The following is a 22,603-nucleotide window of genomic DNA, read 5'->3' on the forward strand; positions in this document are numbered from 1 at the left end:
GCACCACTGCTCGTCACTTGGCCGATACAGGTGTAAATTAGCTGCTGAGCTAACCCCAGCACATTTACACTGATGCTGCCAGCACCAATGTTGATTAATGTGCACTCTCTGAGGCGACGGATCAACTTTCAGCTTGACAATGAAAGCCAACACTGGAGCAGGTTCAGGATAAGACTCTGACTGTCTTTGCGTGGCTCAGCCAAAGCCTAGACTTAAACCCCATAGAACATGTTTGGAGAGACCTGAAGATGGCAGTTCACAGACACTTACCATCCAATCTAACAGAGTTTGAGAGGATCTGGCCAAAAGAATAGGATAAACTCTAAATCCAGGTGCAAAAAGCTTTTAGAGGCTTAACCGAGAAGAGTCAAAGCTGTAATTGCTGCCAAAGCGGCTTCTACACAGAACTCTGAATTAAGGGTCTGAAAACTTTTACTAAATGAAAGGTTTAAGTTTTGATTTTTAATTAATTTTCCAAACTTTCTAAAAACACAATTACTTTGTGATTATGGGTTAGGTAACCGTATGCATATGTTGACTCAGCCTTACACTTTTGAGTGCGAAGTGGTGGGTCTGTTAATTGGGGATACACACAGTCCCTGCTATTAACTATATTCTATAAGGGTCAGATAAAGCAATTTGTTTGTTGACATGCAAATATCCCACACTTTCATTATCTGCAGTTCGGTACTTAGCATAAGTCAATGAAAGGATTATCAAGCAAGTATACATGTTAGGAACAATTAGGATGGTAGAGGAATAATAAAATAATTTTAGGATTTTAGGAATCTAAAATTTAAAAAAAAAAGTTTTGCTTTCCACTTTTTATCTGAGTCAAATGAGAAGAGATAAAACCAAGATTACCCCTCGTGTTTAAAAAAATGTGCAGAGTTTTAACTTTAATCTTACATTCAACACGTTAATATGTTTTTCATACCCTGCTGCTCCTCATCTTCTGGCCTCAGAGAGCTCTATCTGAAATTTATATTCATGAGCTTTTATAACTAATGGTAACCCCATATTTATCCTGTACCACTATCGCTCTCTGCTAAATTAATATTAATGCATATGAGCATTGGGTTCAGTTAAGTTTATGGGTAATCATATTCAGTTTATTCCTAGTAGGACACGAGTCACATTGATTAAAAGCTGCAACAGTGGTGTTCTCCCCAGCTAGGTGTGTTGCACCTCCAGCTATTTTCAACCCATATATGCCATAGTGACGACAGCCTAAAACAACTACTTTATTCTATGACTCAATTCATGACAAAATAAATACCGCACAAGGCTAAACTTGTACTTGTGCATGGTGGACCACCAAAACACAATACCTCTTTTAGTTGTATTATTTCTAAGTAAGCTGTTTTACTCAATGAAATAGATTTGTTACCAGCATCGAGCATTAACATAAATCAGGGGGATGCTGGGCATTGTCTCCGCACGAAATACTCCAGACTGTTTCCACTTAAAGTCTCATGCTCATTAATTTTATCATTATCCTGGCCTGACCATGTCTACCCATTCCCATGTGGTTGATAGATGTGGTCACTGCTAAACCACATTAATCTTGTCCCACCAATGCTGGTGAGCACCCAGGCAGCAATAAGCCACAAGTTCACCACTGTTCAACTAAACTTCCCTGTGTATTATTAGAAATGAAACATACATAATATGCAGAAGATGTTGCTTCCCAGTGCAAGTGTGCCACTCACCTTGTTTGGCTTTGCAAGATATCCTGTCAGGCTCTAGGATGTATCCTTCTGTGCAGCTGCATCTGTATGACCCGTAGGTGTTCGTGCAGGTTTGGCTGCATGCGCCATACATGGCACATTCATCATGATCTTATGGAAAAAAGGAAGGGAGTCATTTGTAACAAATTAGGTGTGCTCAAACATGACCCAAATACATAAAGTATACTTAATGTGGCCTCACTCTGGCACCTCAGGCATAATTAATTTTTATAACCAATGAGCCTTTTTTGGAGCTATAGTACCTTAAGACCACTCTTTCTTGTTTGTTCTAAACAGGATGAAATTGAGGGAGCACTACTACTTTCTTAAATCTCTTCCACCAGCTCCTCCAGCTATACAATTCAATGATTTGTTGTTGGTTTAAGGTACGTACAGAGTTCAAGTGAGCCAACACAACTTCAGAAGGACCTCGTGACAAAATCGTGTGGCACATATAAGGACCATAAAGATAGGCAGAGAGAGACACAGAGAATGTGTGAGCTGTAAATCTAGTATGTATGTGTATTAGAGATGTAATGCACTGTACATGAGGCCCTGCCTGCAGACAGATGGTTCTCATATACCCAGCACTCCCTGCTTATTCATGTGAAGGAAGTCTGGCTGAGAGCAAAAGGAGAGATTGGTGTGAGGAAGTGGCAGGAAAAGGAGGGAGGGCTCCATGGCAGGCGGCCCCCACCTGCATTGCAGAAACCTACCTCTGCAGCTCGTCCCGTCCTCGCCGACCTCAAAGCCGTCAGCACAGAAACAGAAGGTGCCGTTTCTCGTCATGACGCATCCGTAGCGGCACCGGAGCTCATGGCAGGCTGACAGGAGCTCTGCAGGGGGGGAGAGAGTAAAGGTGAGCATTAGAGAAAAGGGGGATAGAAAGAAAGATGGAATGGGAAATTACCTTTTGATTTGGTAAATTAGTTTTTCATGTCCTTTTTGTCTTAGATTTTTCAGTCACAACTGCCACTTGTCATTTAGCAACAAAACAATAAAAATCCATCACAAGTTTAGAACTTGAACTGCTACACCCTAAAGTGTAGCTGACAATGCTGTTGGGGATACATGTATGTAACCCTTTTATCATACTGATAATTCGTTTGAGTGCATCCCCCACCATTAATTCAACAACCTTGTCATAGAAAGAACCCGCTGCTAAACAAAGTAACACTACACAAGTAAACAAGTAAATCTTTCAAGAATTTGTTACTTACATAATGAATACAGAGAAGAATAAAATCAAATTTAAATGCATGACACTTTGTTAATAATTAAATGTAGACAGGTGGTATAAACTGAAATGTTTGTTGCTGTAAAGTATAAATGACCCAAAATACAGTGTTTTGGTTAGAGCTAAGCACACTAGCATCAGGGTTAGAGTAGGTGTAGGCACTAAATAAAATGGTTAGGTTAGCAAAAATGTTTGCGGGTTGGTTTAACAATCACTGCTTTTTACATCACTTCATGTGTCACATCATGTGATGTGACTGGTTGCAACAACAGCAATAACAGCAGCATTTTCAACTGGACTGCAACTCACAAAAAACTAAAAATTCAAAGGACAGCTATTATCAGCAGAAAACAATAATGCACGATTAGTTAAAACACTACATGACTTTATGATGTTTGCTCTACTGTGGGGGAATCTTACAGGGTTCCTTATCATATTTGCTACATTGAAGGGACAACGTCAGCTGCACTTTATGATGCAGGGCACTTTTTGGGTATTTGGTTCTTGGTTGTTATTGTGGCCAATGAAAGGATGACTGCCCCTCCTGCTCCCCGCTGTGAATCAGCCTAGGCTTGAAACTCTCTTCAGATAAAAGCATCTCTCAAACGACCAAATGTAGTGTAAAAATCAATATAATCTGCGACATCTGATGAGAAAAAAATAAAAAGGTATTGAAAACCAGTTTTGCCTTCATAAATTCGTCATTTGACAAATAGATTTCTTGAGGAAGCAGCTGTCAGGAAGTGACAACATTGTCATTTCTCATGTATTTTCTGAATGTTGTGATTGGTGATGATGCGCTCTTTGCCACTAATCTTTAAACAGAAAAGGGACAAAGAGCAGCTAATTGTGGCATAAAGAACATTCAGCTGAATAAATGGCATGACTGAAAGTAGAAACCTCAAAACAAAGCTTTAATCGCACAAAGATTGATATACCACTGCAGAACATTAATTAATGTCAACTTACGAGCTCAAAAGATAAAAGCTTGCATTGATTGTCCGTGGTATTTCCTGTGCTAACCATTTTAAGACATTCTGAAATGCGTCGCCAGCAGACAAACTTCTTGACAGGGTGTCTTTAAATTCAGAAGCACAGTAGAAAGTGAACGACAATGAAAGCCAGTTACGATTACTTTACTGAATGAATGTGTCTTTCGTTCTGACTTTAAGGAGTTGGAATTATGTGATGTCAGTGGATCACTCTAAACACTTAGTGTGTTATCAGAAGTCCGTTTTTCATCATAGCATCTAAACTTGCCAGCTCAGTGACACATTAAGATGAATGGTGCAGTTGGATTGTTTGGGCAGCAGATATATAAATCTCCGTGAGAGCTTGTTGGAGAGCAATATGTCAACTGATAATCATAAAAAACAGTTTAATAGTGAAGGGAAACAAGGATATAGGAAAGAAAAGTAGCTTGTGACTGACTAAAAAGACAGGACAGCACAACACTTCTTAAAAGAAATACATACACCACAACTCTTTATCCACAATAACATCTCAAAATGCTTTAATTATTTCTCTAGAGAAATAAATCTATTCATATTGTCAACGAAAAAAAAAATGCCGGCTCAAAAACAAAGAGGACAATGGTGGAACTAGAGAGGTGAAAGTTGTGTGTATTTGGTTTTCATATGCTTCTCAGAGTTTGACTGACAGTGGACTGAGTGGAAAATGACTCAATTTTCATTCTGGAGAAAACAATTTTTTGAACTGATAGAGAGCAAGCAAATTCAGAAGTATTAAAATGGTAAGTGTCCAGTAGTCTTTGATCCTCAGTGACCGCAAACAGGCTGCTTGGATAGTTATTAATACTCCTGGATGACTCAGAGTGGTGAAATGATTCAGGGGTGGCAAAGAGCTGGAACTCAAGAAACTAATAAAGTGAATCTGGAAACAAACTGTCATTCAGTTTAAAGGGTTGGTTGGTGGCATTCAGTAAATCATTCTGGAGTTAATCTATACTCTAAAGGTTTAGAAGTAAGCAATAAATGGGCAAGTATCTTTTTCAAAGTTACCAAATGAAGTTTAAATACAATAGCTGGTAGAGCGAAAAGTCCAAGTAACACAAGCTATACATACTGTACTAAAGTGAGTCTGTCCTTGTCTAACATCGGACTAGGTGCTGCAGGTCAACTGCACAAGCGGGCGAAGATTACACATATAACGGCAAAGTAGCTGTAGAAACATGAGTCACCCAGTATTTAGACACAGAAAAAGCTGAAGTGGTTAGATGGGTCGGAGTTCGAGTCCAGTGTCAAACAACAAGGTGACGAACCCAGGAATTGAAGCAAAAGCATTTTAACTTAGTTAATTTAGTGCTGTACCAAGTCTGCCCCTGATGTTTTTGTGTATAACTGTATCTAACCCGCCATGGCTGCACAGATTTTATCGCACATTTTTGAGTGTTTATGGCAAATAAAACGGTGTAAAAACAAGTTGCCATTTTGGCAGCATGGTTTGTGACAGTATCCGTCACAAACAACAACAGGCAACAACATTTTTAAAAAAAACGTTTCCACATTTGCAGTCATTTGTTTTTTTGTCCATTTACACTCAGACTGGACCGGCTCTGGTCGAAATTTGACGACTGGCTATCTGTCCTCAAAATATACAACGTTAAGAAGTATCTTTTTTTTCCTTAGGTCTCCTAGATTTGAAATGTAAAAAATAATTCAGTCTTTTACCTCGGATTTTAGGAAAACCTTTTTATTTGTGATGTTTTGTTCTTTTACCATGTTTACAAAGCATCAACTCATGTCTCATGTTTCTATTATGGCTTTCACTCCATTTCTGACAAAGTTAATGTTTATTTATGTGCTGTCAGCACAGTTTTAAAAGCTTATACTTTATATTTAGCTGCTATTTATCTACAGACCTGCTGTGCTTACCTACTGACTACCGGACCAAATCAGAGTTGACTGTGGAGCAGAGCTTTATCTGGTGTATTCATCCAGGGAAAGCTGGAAATATATAGACATAAGCCTCAAAGGCAGATAAAAAGTAATGGTAAATATTTCTAATGAAGGCATACCAGATATCTTGCTTAATACCCCAAGAGAAGAATTTGACTACCCTGGCGGAGGAGTAGGGACTGGACATGAAAGACAATCCATACGTTGTGTGTCAAACCTGACATGCTAGTTGGCAGGAATTGGCATCACAACGTTGTGGAGGCTCAGGATGCTAAGTATTATTTATTGCATTTTACTGGCTACATTATGAGCATGAATGAAGATAGTTTAAATTTATTTTGCTCGTCTATTAGATTCCAGTCTGAACAGGATCTTTTTTAAGTTTAAAAACACCAAACCCGGTACATGGGAAGATTGAGTTTGTGAAATGCTTCCCAGTTAGGCTTATATTTATTTTTTATTGTCAAAGCTATTGCAACATTATTTTTAGCTGACCACTACAGGATTTTAGGGTTGAACTTAATAAATGAATAATAGATAAAAATACAGACTATAAGCTGTAATCTGAGAATATTGATTTTAGGTCAGGAGAACGTTGAATAACCACTGTTTTTTTTTTTAATAACTGGCCTCACCGTGCCTGTTATCCTGTTATTGTGATGACTAAGGCCCAGATTCTAATTAGTGGGGTATGTTGCCCTCAGTTTGGCCTTCAGCAGTGAAATTTTTTGAGTTGGTAGTTTATTAGTAGCAAGGACCTTCAGGCTAATTCATCATTCAATGAATCATATTTCCTTAAAGTTTTTATTTTTTTATTTTAGAGCTTCTTGATTCAAGTTTAACTTTTTTGAAGATGCAGTGCTGGTGAGATGTATCGTGACACTATCGGGCATTGGGCAGCTTTTATACAGTAGTTTGCTATTGGTCATTGTCCATCTGTACAGTGACTAGATTACCATCTTAGAACCATTCAACCTACTGCTCACTTTCATGTTGTGCAGAAAAATGCGAACCATAAAAAACGACTAATAGATGAACTGGCCAGAGACTGGAGTCCTTTTATCTATCGGTGCTGTTGCAGCTGACTTTAATCAGCTGGATCAGCCTTGAAAAGAGAATAAGTTTTTGGATGGGATTCTTTTCTATCTGTAGGAGCCTAACAAAGGCCAAAACTGACTTTGGTTTTCAATTTGATTTGTTATTTCTACACCAAAATGTTATTCACCATATCTATGAACCTTTCAAATATGCAATTAAGTCTTTTTGACATAACCAAATAATACATGTGACCTGTTACATGATGCTTAAATGAATAAACAGTATAATTACAAAAATAACATTCAATAGAGAGAAAACTTTCTGATTTTGGATTCAAAACACACACAAAAAAAGAAACAATTAAACTAATCACTAATTCTGAATTACTCAGTTGATTAACCAGTTCCACCAGTCTGCCGTGAATTTTGCTTGAATATACAGTTTAAAACATCATAAAAACATTGCAACATTGCAAGGGACCTGTGCTGCTAACTGACGTTTATTTCCTGGCATGCATATGTTGAAGAACAAACAACACCAAGTTCCATTTGCATTGGCATTCATAAACACCTGCTGGTGTAATTGTTGTACATTGTTTCAATAATTGTAAAACAAAGATAAATCGTGGCCTCTTAACTGATAATTTTGAACTCAAGTTAGAAGAACCTAGTATGAAATATGTTAAACATAATGAGCTTTGGAAACTTAACATGAAGTAAATAAGTAAAGAACATGTGAGCAATATAAATAAAAACTTCAATATAGTGTAAACCAGAGGTGGTTAGCAGTGTTGCCAGATGTACAATAATTATTGTATTTATAGGATAGTTTTAGGTCCTCTCTCTCTCTCTCTCTATATATATATATATAGTTTTTTGCCAAAAAAAATTTGATTTACGTGAACATGCACACATCACTAGAAACTGATGTCTGTTCATACCCAATCAGCTCATTGTTGTCGGACCTTTCAGGTCTTTAAATATTATGTCAAATGCACTGTTCTAACGACTGATTTTTTCAAGTTGTTTTAGTTTGGATCAAAATATGATCATTTTAAAGTAACAGTACGGTATTTCTGTATTTCCCATCTGGCAACACTGGAGGTTAGTCATGTTCCTCAAACAATGCTACATCAGTTACCTTAGATGTATTATCTGCCTAAAGAAAAGAAAAGACAGCAAAGAGACCGGATGTAGTTTGGAGACAAACTCTTACAGTTGAGGCAGTGATCTGCATTTAGCAGCCACTGTTCCACACATGTCCATCATCCATCCAGAGGCTCACAGCATGTGGAAAGCCTGGGCTTTTGTACTTTAACAATACATAACTTTTACATACGTTTACATATGAAGGTACCTTTGGTCTTTGCAAGCACAAACAGCTGATTTACTGCTAAAGTATTGTCATGCAGGCTATTGTAGCTTGTTTTAAACTTAAAAATATTGACAGAAAAGAAACAGAATATTTTTAAATGTTGCATATAAGAATTTTTTATTAGTTTTGTGAATATTTTATAAATACTTGTTTATAAGTAATGTAACTCTTAACATTTTTGTTAAGGTGAATTGATGAATATCATAATGACCTAACTCAAGGTTAAGACTGCCAAAAGAAGATTCCACCAAATCAAGTTCCAATTAGAAGTATGCATGGGAATTAATCAAATATATGTGCAAATAGGTTTACTGGCAGACTCAGCCAAAGTATAATTCAAGTTACCTACTTTACTAAGTCTTTCATTTCGGAACTCCACATAGTTATCTTTAGAGATAGATTTTTCTAGCATTCTACTTTCGGTAGTACGTATTGCTGTGTTACTGCAATACCCAAACACTGCAAATTAAAATACTGTTTTGATCATACAAATTACAGTATTTTTTGTCCCTTCTGAGTCCACTTTTTTTCTTGGCTCTCTGTGAGGCTAAATGGGTCATCACTGCCCTGTCACTGTGTTTGCATCATCTGTAGTGTACAGACTGCTGTCATTTACCTGCTTATTTCAATTAGACGTAAAACCATAAATATTAAAAATGGCATAAGTAAAAAAGTCTCCGATTCAATAACAAATACCAGAGATGGCAGAAGTATATGAAATCAATACTCAAGTAAACATTCAAGTGCTGTGTCTATGTAGTCTCTAAAAATAATCCACAACTCCTATAATAAATGAAGTACACCTACTACATGCTCTAAAAAGTACATCAAATACACCAGTACAAGAACTCCATTAAGCTGCTCCATTAGCAAGCCCAGGCCAGATTTGTTTGACCATGATCAAAATTATGGCAAAGACATTTTCTTAGCAAATAATATTAAATTGTCATTTGGATCAGTATTAAGATCAGCATGTTTTCACCATTGAAACACTGCATATAATAACGAGATGAAATAAAACCAACATTAAAATTAGCTAAGTGTATCATTGTTTTAGCGCCAAATAATGCTATCAAACTAGCTTAGATTCACTTGTGAGGAAATCCAAACTGTAATTAACCCACATGCTTTTAAACTCAGGGTCACGTTCCCCCCAAAAAACAAAACCATCCATCAAAAACAAGAATAATACTTACATGGACTCATTTTCCACAAACTTTTTCGTCATCCGTGTTTCAAACAGATCGATTTCAAATCTTTTCAAAACACAGGTATGCAGCACAGACTCGGCATAAAAACAGCGTAGTTTGTAATGATGTCAGATGAACTTAATGATGCAGTCTGGTGGAAAGGTTTTCCCAAAATTATTTTTACTGATTTCAGACAAGAGAAGCACAACTGGTCTCACGGGAACTAACTATCTGTTAAAGTTTGTGTCCCTGCTCCTATTGAAGCACTTACTGCATGTATGTTTACAACTCCTGGAAATATAATCTCATCTCTGCACGCTGTATTCATATACATGTACAGTATTGTTGTAGGCCTACAGGTTTTGCAGGTGAGTTTTGGTTTTGTTTTATTGAAGTAAAACCAAAAATGTACACTATGTGAATCAATTTTCTGACCCGACTTTCATGTTCCTAAGGTGATACAAGACTATTCTAGCCAAAGCTGATTGCTGACATGCCTTACAGTTCTTAGGATGTTTGTCTGCACACCTGCAGTATGATAAAAATGCCACATTTTACGAGCTCATTTTTTACAACTAAAAAAACAAAAAATGCCTTATGGCAAAAGGTAGATATATTAGATGTGCAGACTTACATCATTTGCACACAGATAAACATGTATGTACATGTATTCAAATATGCACACAGAAGAACACACTTTTTGTCTTTACCCACAGAAATTTGCATTCATTGGAGTATTTTCAGCTCAATTTAACAAGAGATCATTAAAGTTTTACCCTCTGAAAATGAAAGCAACAGTCTGTTGGTTCATCATTAAAACATTTTTTAATGTTGCCCTGACATAATGTGGTCCTGATTATGACAGCCACTGCATCTATCTTGCATTTTTCAGCTCTGAATTACTCATGTTTAAACAGTAATTACGTTTCAGGGATAAAGAGTAGAAACTCATTTCTTCTTCAGAAATCTATTAACTCCAGATTAGAGTACACACTGTTACTCAGCATGAGTTTGCTCTTTCTGAAGAATTATGCAGGTCTGGATTATAAACATATAATTTAATTTTATCTTAAGCCTTGGCCATACTGCCCTAGTATCTGTCATCAGGATGTTTTAATTTTTTTAAGCTTTACATTAATAAACTGCAGACAACAATGGGATTCACTCCCCAATCATGTTTCGAAGGGCAAAGTAAAAGTCAAAGCTGAAACTGTGGTTGAAGCACATATTGTCACATAACTTCAGACACCTTCACTGATATTCAACTTGCTTCTGTTGGTTCTAGTTTGATTAGTACATGTAAATTAATGCCATAAAGTTCCCTCTGACTTCTCTATATTAAAATATCTCTCTACTTATAGCTAATAAATGCCTCTATATGACATCACTTGGAGGAACCTTTAGTTGAGCTTATCTCACCCCATGGAGTTTGTACCCATGGTCAAACTTTTTGTGCTCAATGGTAATAAAGGTTGTTCTTCTTTGTCTACTTCTATACCAAAGCTATAGAAAGCAAGTTGAAAATTAGTGAAGTTGCTCTTTAATATAGAATTTTTATGCTGTTACTTTATAAGTTACCAACCCAGCATCCAGATTACATATTCTATGAACATAGGAACCATTTACATTTATCATACTGTTAATTGCAAGTTGCAGATATGTTGATACTAAATACACAGTATCAATAATATGTTCCCATGCACACGACATACACTACTTACAAATCAGACATGATCCGTGAATCACGTTGTGATTTTTGTGGTTAATCCACTGGTTTAAGAGCATGTTATGCATTAAGTACTGAAACATTTGGACATGTGCAAACTTTTTCGTGAGTAGTGTATGCTGGTCCACCAAAACATCTGATTTTGCAGTACAACATCCAGTTCACGTGACCACCACCTTATTACAACCAAAATTAAAAGGTTGGGACGATGTGTAAAATGTAAATTAAAACAATGAAATGATTTGCAAATTTCATCAACCAATATTTTATTCGCAATAGAACATAAGCAACATATCAAATGTTAAAACCAAGACATTTTGCCATTTCATGAGAAATATTAACTCGTTTGATAGCAGCAAAACATCTCAATAAAGTTGAAAGAGGAGCAACAAAAGGCTTGAAAAGTATTTGCCACAAATCTAAAACAAATGGAGGAGCATTTGACAACTTATTAGGTTAGTTGACTACAGGTTAGTAACATGACTGGGTATAAAAGGAGCATTTCAGAGAGACAGAGCCTCTTGAATGTAAAGATGGACAGAGGTTCAATATTCTTTAACAATGGTGAAAATTTTGAAAATCCCACCATCTACAGTATTTAATATCATCACAAGATTCAAAGAATCAGGAGGAATCTCTGTGCAAAAGGCACAAGGCCGAAGGTCAAAACTGGATGCATGTGATCTTTGAGCCCTCAGGCAGCCCTGCATTAAAAACACGCATGATTCTCTACTGGACATCACTGCATGGGCTCAGAAACACTTCCAGAAATTACTGTCTGTGAACACAGTTTGCTGTGCAATCCACGAATGGAAGTCAAAGCTATGTCATGCAAAGAAGAAGCCATATGTGAACACGATCCAGAAACACCACTGTGTTGTTTGGGCCATAGCTCATTTAAAATGGTCTGAGGAAAAATGGAAAACTGTTCTATGGTCAGATGAATCAAAATTTGAATTTTTCTTCAAAAACCATGGACACTGGACAATAACCCCCATAAAATGAAAAATCTGGCAACAAAAGCCCAGCACTGTTGAGCCGCTAGAATCCTGCATCAGACAAGAATGGGACAACATTCCTCTCCTAACACTCCAGCAACTGGTCTCCTCACTTCCCAGAAATTTACAGACAGTTGTTAGAAGAAAAGGGGATGCTACACAATGGTAACATCACCCTGTTCCAACTTTTTTGAGGTGTGTTGTTGCCATCATATTCAAAATGAGCTAATAATTTCCATGGAATGGTAAAATGCATGTTTCATTGTCAACAAAGTATGGGTTGATGAGATTTGATGGGTTTTACACAATGTCCCAACTTTTTTTGAATTAGGGTTGTAAGTCTTTTAGGGAAGGCCTTGCATTTGGACCTGATGGCTCAGTAATAGAGCATTGGGTGGGGATTGAATCCCACTCCACCAGGTGTGGCCCTGCCCAGCCAGCAAAGGGCCACCTTGGTGCCAATCCTTAGCTGGCATAAAATGGAATGGTTGTGACAGGAAGGACATCAGGCATAAATACTCATGCCAAATCCACATGCAGAATGCATTCTGCTGTGGTGACCCCTAAAGGGACAAGTTGAAAGCTGTTCATATTGGTTGTAAATTATTTTTATGATTATGTTTAGGAACTTAATTGGGGTTAGAGAAAGATCAAGGTCTGGCTTAATAGAGAAAAATGTATCACTCCATATGGATAATGTTTATTAACTTTTAAGAAAATCTCCAATCTTCCACTAAGAGCCAGGGTACATCAAGGCCACCGATGACCAATGTCAGGCTGTCGGGAAGCATTTGTTGGCCTTGTATTTCTACCATTTCCTGCTGTTGGTTCCAATTGGATCTATCTAAAGGATTTGTAGAATGGTCGTCAATGATAGTTCTTTGATTTCAGCTAAGTGTCTTGGTCTAAGTGCTTTTCCTGCCTAAACCTAACCCCAAAGAGGACTTTGTGATGACCGCCCTGTGCTTTATTCCCCCCAACAATCTCTTTGTTCTTTTTAGTTAATGTAGCTCTTTATTTATTTAAAAAATATATTGCATCGGACCATAATTATTCACTGATTACATTCACTTTAAAAGCATAAGCACAGTTAGCATTTGATTTTAATAGGAACAATCATTTTAAGGAGACAGCGTTGAGGTAAGTCTAACGTGTGCTGCCTTCAATTCATGTTTTCTGTATGAGGAACAGGCTGGAAAATCCAACAATTTATGTCAAACTAATCCAAAAAACAAAAATGTGTTTTGCTTATTTTTGGGTTACATGTAGATTTTGGCAGACATATTGGGGTGGACTACAGAGCACGACTACTGGTGAAGTAGAGCAACAGAAGGCTCCACAATGAAATGACATCACAGTAAATACAATCAGTCATCATGATGGCAAAGGCAGGAAAAAAAAAAGTGCAGGTGAAAAATAACCAGAATTACATCCACCTACAAAGAGCCACATGCCAATGAAATTTGTGTGTGCTTGGGTAGGTACATTGTCACTGGCTGCTATCTTTCTGAAACATTAGCATTTGAATGTCTCAGTATAAACAGACTTTCTCTGCCCCTTCTGACTGCCATAGGCTTTGAATAGTCCGTGTGTCAATCAAATCAAAAGGAAAAAACAATGGCTTTGTATCCTACAGGTTCCTGACTGGCTGTTATGATGGCTCTGCATTGGGATGTAGACGAGGGCTGCATTCTGCCTCTCAGCTAACTTAAAAATAAATCTGTAGATTATTTGTGTTTGCATCCTCATACAGACCAGAGGCAGGGCAGAAATTAAGAATTGGGCAAAATAGACTAGCGCACATGATGTTTAACAATTCGATTACTGCTCCGATTCAGATGCAAATGGTTGTATCTCTGTATGTTTCTACACTATATGAATCTCTGCAAACTGCTCACGATTACTTAAAAGATTTTATGAAAAACAGGACAATAAAAAATGAGTAACAATATGCAGTCTGGTATACTGTCTGTACATTATGGGTGTAGGTACTTAAAATAATTTGTAATTCCGTTATATATGGGTCTAAAACTGACACTGCTTCGAGCCTTCTCTGTTCACTGCTTCTCAAGCTTGTGTGTGTGGACCCCATGTGACCTGTACATTATTATTCATCATGTGATGCGATAACTAGCACGCTTCCCTGTTGTGATGCAGTATGCAAAATGTCTACATGCAGGGCTGAAGATATTCAAAGCTAATCCTTATATCTGCTCAAAGACACCAGATGATCAGCTTTCCCTCTTGGCAAACACAGAGTGCTGAAGGGATTGTATATCTGCCACTGAGCCCGCTTGATGCTTTTCACATATCTAGAGCTAAGCATGACATGAGTCAATAGAGAAGTGGATGTAGCATATACTATGGTCTGCAAATGTGTAATATGTGGATGTGGAAGTGCTTAAAGTACAGTGAAATAAGTATCAGTTTTATTACATACTAATGTAACTGAACAATTCACTCATCCTTTATATGGCAGCTACAATGCAGTCTCCTATAAATTGGGGCTATAAAAGCAGTGAAAGACACACTGCAAGGAAAAAGTACATGAATTATGAATTTTGAGCACAAGGATGATATGAGAAACACCACATTATTGTGTTCTGTAAAAAGTATAAAAAGTGAATAGTAATGTTCAGAGCACATGCAGAGCATATGCTTAGGTTAATGAACAAACACATCTATCCCATAATATTTTACAATGTCGAAAATGTCAAATGTCACCAAGTCTGAAACACAGATGCATGTACTGACATTAGCAAACTCAATGTAATTTGCAGTGCAGTGGAGCATAACTTACAATGATCATGTAAGTATGAACAGAATGATCCTGGCAATTGAACAAAACTAATTATAACAGTTTTTTTTCAATGTGTGTGTGTGTGAGAGAGAAGCACAGAGGGGGTGATGCTGCCTCCTTCCATAGGTTTTGAGACACTTATGATTCCCTAAAATTCAATCTGGAAATGACTATATCAATATTTCTCTGGCAGAAAATGTGCTAAGTTAAAATGAACACAACCACCGAGTCCAGTTTTCATAAGACAAAGAAATTAGTTTTAGCTTAGTTTCATATATAAAACTGTAAAGGTCAGTAGTAAAAGGTGTGGATGCTGCATGTTGTATAAAAAAAGACAAGAACAAAAACTCATAATGCCACGTGTCTTAATATAGAGTACAGAAATTTGATTTTGATGACTTATTCGGTCAAAATTGTAATTACCAGAGTGAAGAAATCTGAATGCTTTTCTTACATCTGCAGCAATTGCATACATTATATTAGTATTCTATAAGGGACGTATATATCTGGGTCTAACTGACCCTAAACTAGCAGTTTGCAGTATCCCCTTCCCATGCCACACGTGGTGGTTTACCAGCTGTGGACCAGCACTCGTAGCTTAGTTCCATCTGTGGTTTTAGCAATTATGTGTCTCCATGGCTCCATACATTGTGTAATTTGAATCATAGGCTGAAGGGAGCTGCGGTTATAAGAGTCTCTGCTACTGTGAGTTTTGACAATGTAATAATTTTCCCACTTGGATCCATAAATAGACAAGGCTGACACTAGCTAACGCATCTCAGCCATGGACACCTCATGAAGACTTGGCTGTGTTGATGTTACAATAAGGTGAAAAGCGCGTCGTTGAAATAACTACTAACAGTAGCAGGCAAGGCTTCCATTTTCGGATTGGTAGCTTTAACTATTGAATCAAAGTCGGGGTTCCGATGAGGTCACTTCAAAAAGTGCATTTCTTTTGCTTTGAGGCATTCTGTTTTAGATTTACTTTGATGTTTAGGTCATTGTCCTGTTGCATCACCCAACTTCTACTGCGGTCCAGCTGGCGGACAGCCACCCTGACATCATCCTGGGGCTTCATTTTTTACAAGGCACCATCAATTGGTCCACTGACCAATGGAGGCCAGCTTTGTTGACTCTCGGCTATCTGAATGATGTATGCATCCCAGAGTGAGAAGGTGGTACTGTAGGGAATGTACCTGCTGTGGATCTTTCAGCACAAGGAGAAGTGACCACATAAATCACAATCATTATAGATAAAATGTTATTATTATGTATATTTCAGGTTCAATTGAATATCTTGTCATGTTAGAATTTTGTAGTAGTTGCAAATTATCCCTGCAAAGGATGTATTTTTATCAGTCCCCATCAGTTATATATTTGTTATGACTAAGAGTTGAAAATGGTAGATAATTTACATATTCACACACACTATTAGCCTATAGTTATACAGTTTACTGTATTATTTCTATAAATAAAAAATAATATTAATATCAATAGAAATAAATATTATATTAATTACATTTGAGTTTAAAACCTATTTAATCATCTTCCAAATATGAAACCCTATTTTGAGCGTGTCCCAGTCTGGACACCCCTATAAAAAATTTCAAGATCCACCACTGACAATTTGGTACATTGAGTAAAAAATAAAAAATAAAAATTCCAAGAAAAAAAGTGCTGTATTGGACTATAATGTGCTCCAGTCAGATGAGCTCCATGAAAGTTCAGGAAAGCTATAAAACAAATCTTCACACACTAATGTGTTTTTAGGGGTTTTCTGTTACCCAGAATTTAAAAATAATCGCAAATTTCATCCTGGACATATACATACAATAAATACATACAATAATAAATACAAATGTTTCCAGACAATGTCAGGTTTGTTTTACCGCAGCATTAATTTCTTTATGGTTTTAAGAGAAAGATTGTCATCTAACTTGACAGAGAAGAAATTAATAGTGACTTTTCACACAATGTATTTGTAAAAAAAAATCTTTGTCTCGGCTTAAAAAAATGGCTTTTATTATCTAAACTTAATTTAACACAGGTATCTGGAGCTAAAATCAGGTCTGTGGTATCAAAGTACCTTATATAAACTGCACCTAAAATGCACTATAACCTTCACAGATGAACCTAATTTGACCGTCTCTAAACTTCTGTAAAAGTTTCAGTTCTTATTGCATCACACACTGTTCTCTAACAAGGTAATTAAGTGCGATTCATGGATACATTACTTATGTTCTACACCAAAATGTACCGTAACCGTGTCTGCAGCAGCATACAATGTAATTTGTAGGAGGCAGAGCTGCAAAAATCAGTCACGAGCTGCCATGTACAGTAGAATGCCAATATTTACTGCCCCATTTAGCATAAGCTGATATTTCACTCAAGATAAATAAACAACAAGCACACTTTAAACTATTAATATCAATCTGAAATTAGTTTCCTATTAGTGCCACAGAAAATATTTTTTCCAAACATTTTTTGTTGAAAATACCCATATACAATAATATCAACTACCACTTCAACTTGTGGTAAAATCACCTCACTTCCCTTAGTGAAATAACGTCTATTCACATGGGACTTTTATTCTTCTGTTTTCACAAATACATTCCAAAAAATGCCCTAAACCTATTTTGAAAAAATTAAAACAACAGAACAGAACAGTTACCATGAAATGCCGATAATGTGATTATCAGTTCGACTTGCTACCTCTAAAAAACTAAAGTAGCGTTGAATTTGTGAACATAAAATTCACTTCACAGCACAACTTAAACATGAAAAATCACACATCGGGTAGACGGCTTGAGCAGAAGTTTGTCATTTCTCAGACTCTCCATATTCAGCAACACAGATGGCAGAGTATGAATGGTGAGTGTTCCTTTGCCAATACAAACAAGGAGGCTCACCATGGGCAAGAACAGACTAACCCAAGGCTAACACTCAGATTGCCCCATCTGGCCTAATTATGGCTTTTCTTTAGGGATGGACATGGCCTTTGTCTGTAGACAAACCCCCCACCACCATCCACACACACACACAAAGAAGAAAAGAAAAATACTGGGAACACATTAGGAAGCAAACCCAATACAGAAGGTACATCTGGCGCATGGACCTTTAAAGAGCGGCTTCTCCACCCATGAAATGGAAGCTTAACACATTCTCCAGATCTGTAGCTGTGCTTAGTTCTGTCTGGGTGGCAACAGAGACAATACTGATTCCACAGTGATGAAACTGGTTCATGTATTCTCTGAAGTTTAGATGCTCAATGAGTGTGGAGTGAGAGCTAATACTTTTATAAGATGTGCTGTTTGCAGTGACACCATTTATTGACAAGAAAGTTATCTGAAAAGCTTAAGTGTGTCAGCTTTGATGTGACATGAAGCTGTCCGGGTGGTCTAGAATATAGCATAATTTTCCCAAGGAACTCAGAAATACATGCACATACTCTATGTGGTTTCTAAAAACGTAATCCTTTAGCTCAAACTATGGCTCAAATGTGACAGTAAATGTTGTTAATCCCTCAAAGCACAATTTGCTGAGGGATTTGAGAACTGGTGCACTGCCAGGCTTCTGACATGCCCTTAAATATTGGAAGAAACATCATGAGTGTGGGTGTCAAAATCTCCCGGCAAACAATAAAATTTTAATTCTAACCACTCCTGAGGAGGAAAATCCGCTGTAATAGGATTTGATGACATCCAGATTGTTTCCTGATATTAGGAAGAGTAATGATAGGAGTGACAACATCTTGCCAGACTGTGGAACAACAAAGTAAGACGCATGAAATATTGATTGCCAGTGTCTGCTGTTTTTATACAATGTGTAGTGAGGCCTGACAGTCAATCGTAACCAGTGTTACCAGGATAACAAGACTTAAAACTTCAACTTTCTGAAGAGCAAAGTCAAACAGCAAATTGAGATGAGCTTAATTGATGTTTTACTTTGAGACATGTCTTACAAATTAGCTTTAATTCATCAGATGTGAAAACCTAGATATAATCAAACAGGAAAAAAGAAAGCAGGACATAAAATGCTATTGAAAATTACAACCTCATCTTCTCCTGTAAAACTGGCTGCAGTGAGGTAGAATAACACACTTAAAGCATGTCACACTGCACTGTAGCACCGGAGAGAGGAAAGCCATCACTTTGACTACTTACTGCAAATGTTCCATCCATTAGAGGGGCAAAAATTTAATAAATATGCTAATATGTCACAGTCTACAAGGCTGCTTGGCGGCACATTTTCAACCTACTGAGAAACACACATACACACACACACAAATATATATATAGACCGGGTTTCATGGTTAGTCATTTTGGAACAAGAGCATCACTTATCACAGACTCCTTCACCCTGGAGAAAAGTGTTTGTTTGAGATGTTGTAATAAAAAGTTAATCAAGTGCGATAATAGAATGTTGTTCACAAACAGAGGATGGGAGGGAAGGTGCATGTTTGACATTGTTAATTTTTCGGGAGTTTTATCATGAGAAAATGAAGAAAAGCGTAATGTTTTTTTTCCTCTCATTTCAGTATCAGAGTCAGTTTGTAGACTATTAGGAAACAATTAGGGGTCAACAACACATCAACTGGAAAAACAATAGTTTTACAATATGCAATTTGAAACCAGAAATGGCATTTCTGCTACTTCCTAACTGTTGTACTGGCGAATTTAATTCAAGTCCATTCCTGTCATAATGTTCAGGTTTTGTTTAAACTGTTTTCAGAGAGGTGTTAATTCAGCTGTACGATCATTTTAGAATATGTGTAGGTTGTGCCGCCTTTGAGCTGCACGCTGTTATACAGAGAGCCATATGCAATCTGTTGTGTCAGCACGTGTACCTAATAAACTGCCAAGTGAGTGTATATCATTTATGTAAAAACAGTCACCGCTCTGTTGGCTTAAAAGAATATTGTTTAGTTTGTACGTTGACGTATCGGTTTCCACAGGTTCATATGTGAGGCCCAAATAAATGGGAAACAATTGTAAAAATGGGCAGATTTTAACAACCGTAGATGCATGTGGAGAGAATTACAAATTAACTCATGTGAAATACATTTAGACAGAATAGATACTAGCAGTACGCAATGAAGTACTTAAGTAACCATACTAAGTAAAAGTACAAATACACAAACAAAAAATGGAATCTAGTAAACGTACCACACTACCATTTCTACTTAACTGAAAGTACGTACGTGATTTATTATGTACTTTAGGTAATAAAAGAAAATGTAGTTGACATTTTTTCTTTATACTTTTCTGTGGATCAGTGTTGCTTAATCATTTAGCTATTCTGAAGATTGCAGATCACTCAACTGAACTCACTCAACGGACATCAACAATGTCAATGTTTTCCCTGTTGGATTTTTCTCCGTGTTAACACTTTGATTAGCCAGATTTATTTTATTTATTTTTTTGTGACATTCAAACTGAAATAGAATACTTTCAGACAAAAAATTGAACAGTTGGAGCAATATGGAGCTATGTGATCCTTTCTCAAATACAATATGCAGTCCTTGAAGTGGAACAAAAAAAAACGTGCTGGTACGAATTTCAGGGACACAGGAGGGTCAAGTTCCAGTGGTTTCAGGTTCACTGGTAAGTTGATACAATGGCATTTTCACTAGTTAATAGTAATGGACATAAGCAACAAGTTGAAGTCTTTTGCCTTTCTCACCTTAAAGCAGTGCTGTTACTCTGTTACTGCAGCTTAGTAATTTCAAGTAAAACGTCGACCACCAAGGAAATGTCAAAGAAGCTGGAAATAAGGTCAGGCCACAGAAATCCCTTAGCAAGGAGAAAACGTGAGTGTAAATTTACGTGGTTTTCTTGTAGATTTATTGTGTTATTTGCACCTTAATTAAGGTAAACACGTGTGCACAATCCTACTGCACACTAGTGCCAAAACATGGTGTCAGTCAGTCAGTCAGTCATATTAATTCATAAATTAACAACTTCCTTTGGACTCCTTTTTTTTTAAATTGTCTTCTTTCTGAGTGAATTTTAAGTCCAAGTGTTTTCACCTAAGCTGTGTGCGCTCCTGAATGCAGGCAAGTCAAACTCAACACAACACTGGCACAGACGAACAAAGAGTATAATTACTGCGTACTGGCCCACTTTGAGCACTGATAATATGTCTAATAAGTCTTTTAAATAAGGCCATGGAAGGAAAGACTAGTGGGGTGGAGAAAAAGTCAAAGTAGCCATAATTAAAGCTATTTAAGTAATGTGGAGATCATGAGAGATGTAGAGAAAGTACAAGTACTTTATTACTTTCAACCGCTGGATATTAGATGGTTGATCCATTTTTATGTGATTTGACACTTGAAAGCTTAGCACAAAGAGAGAGAGAGAAACGAGATCATGGAGGGGAAAACCCCAGAATTGGAGCCTACAGGGAGTCGAAATGGAATAGTGAGCGCCAGCAATAACTGTGGCTGCTGTGGATGTATTGTGAGCAGTGAAGCAGCTCTTTCGTTGGCACTGAGACAGTGAGCACAAGCGTGGCAGGCTTAAAAAGAACACTATATTAGAGTGAGGCTCTGGATATGTGTACAGAGTATGTGTCAAATGTATCACGTGTGAACTAACTTCACAGGCCTTGCTTTTTTTTTTTTTTTTTTTTAAGGCTGGAAGGTTAACAAAGAATGAATGATCTCGTTTGTGTGCTATTTTTGACATTCAAATCGACCCATTTCCTGTGTGAGTAAGGTTTTTTTTTTTTTTTTCTCGTCCACACTTTAACATCAACAAATGGGCTGATTTTGCAGTAAATGTCAAGCAATCACAAGCTTAAATGAGGTTATTAATGATGAATGTAATGGTGTGAATTGAGCTTAGTCAGGGATAAAAATACCCGAGTAGCAGTTGTCTAAATGTCAGAAAAAGTGAAAGACATTGTGAACTGTGTCTCTAGCAGCTGCCTATTTGTTAGTACTCATCCATGCCTACATTATTGGAATTAAACATTCACTCTGAACTATTTAGGTTTAATCTAATTAAGTAAGGTGCAGTGCTTGAGGTCATCTTTATTGCACGCTGACAAAAATATGATAGAAAAATAATCTCATCGCATCAGATGCACTTCAAGGTATGGTGCTATTTGAATGACACAGATGCATGAATGCAGCAAAGGCATTCAAATTGGAATTTGTAGTTCTGGTATTTACATGTATTTTTAATATGGATCTGTGCGTGTTTACTGGTTGGAGAAAGTTGTGCTCCCGTCACATCTTAACTGCATATATTCATACATTTTCAGGGGTACAAAAACACCATATGACTGGGGAAAGCACTGTATTGGAAACAATCTTGTAGCCCTACTGCTGCCAGTATTCACACCGTAATGAAACCTAAGCACAGGCTATGATGTTTTATCACCTGTATCTGAATCATAAAGCTTAATGCTGATGATCTTTCTGGGCATTCACACAAAAAGGAATCTTTGTGAACAGAACAGTGCAAGTTATGGCAGTCAATAATTATGAATTCGATATGTAGTGGCATTTTTATGGCATATGCTGAACTTTTGCAGACAGCTGCTTAATCAGATGGCAAAACTATTTTGTTTTTAGCAAAATAAACTAC

At 37.0% G+C, this 22,603-nt stretch overlaps 1 protein-coding gene across 9 annotated transcripts in view; it reads right to left on the reverse strand.

Annotated features, from left to right (window-relative positions):
* lrp1bb (low density lipoprotein receptor-related protein 1Bb) overlaps window positions 1-22,603 on the reverse strand; it is a 241,578-nt gene that overhangs the window by 130,587 nt on the left and 88,388 nt on the right. For all 9 annotated transcript variants that reach the window (XM_067516516.1, XM_067516507.1, XM_067516512.1 and 6 more), the window contains 2 exons: window positions 2,447-2,566; window positions 1,713-1,841 (listed from right to left, as the gene is read on the reverse strand). In XM_067516516.1, the coding sequence (XP_067372617.1) occupies window positions 1,713-1,841; window positions 2,447-2,566 (249 nt within the window). The remainder of the gene's footprint in view (window positions 1-1,712; window positions 1,842-2,446; window positions 2,567-22,603) is intronic.

This window comes from Channa argus, chromosome 9 (assembly GCF_033026475.1).
Source record: "Channa argus isolate prfri chromosome 9, Channa argus male v1.0, whole genome shotgun sequence".
Classification (NCBI taxonomy): domain Eukaryota; kingdom Metazoa; phylum Chordata; class Actinopteri; order Anabantiformes; family Channidae; genus Channa; species Channa argus.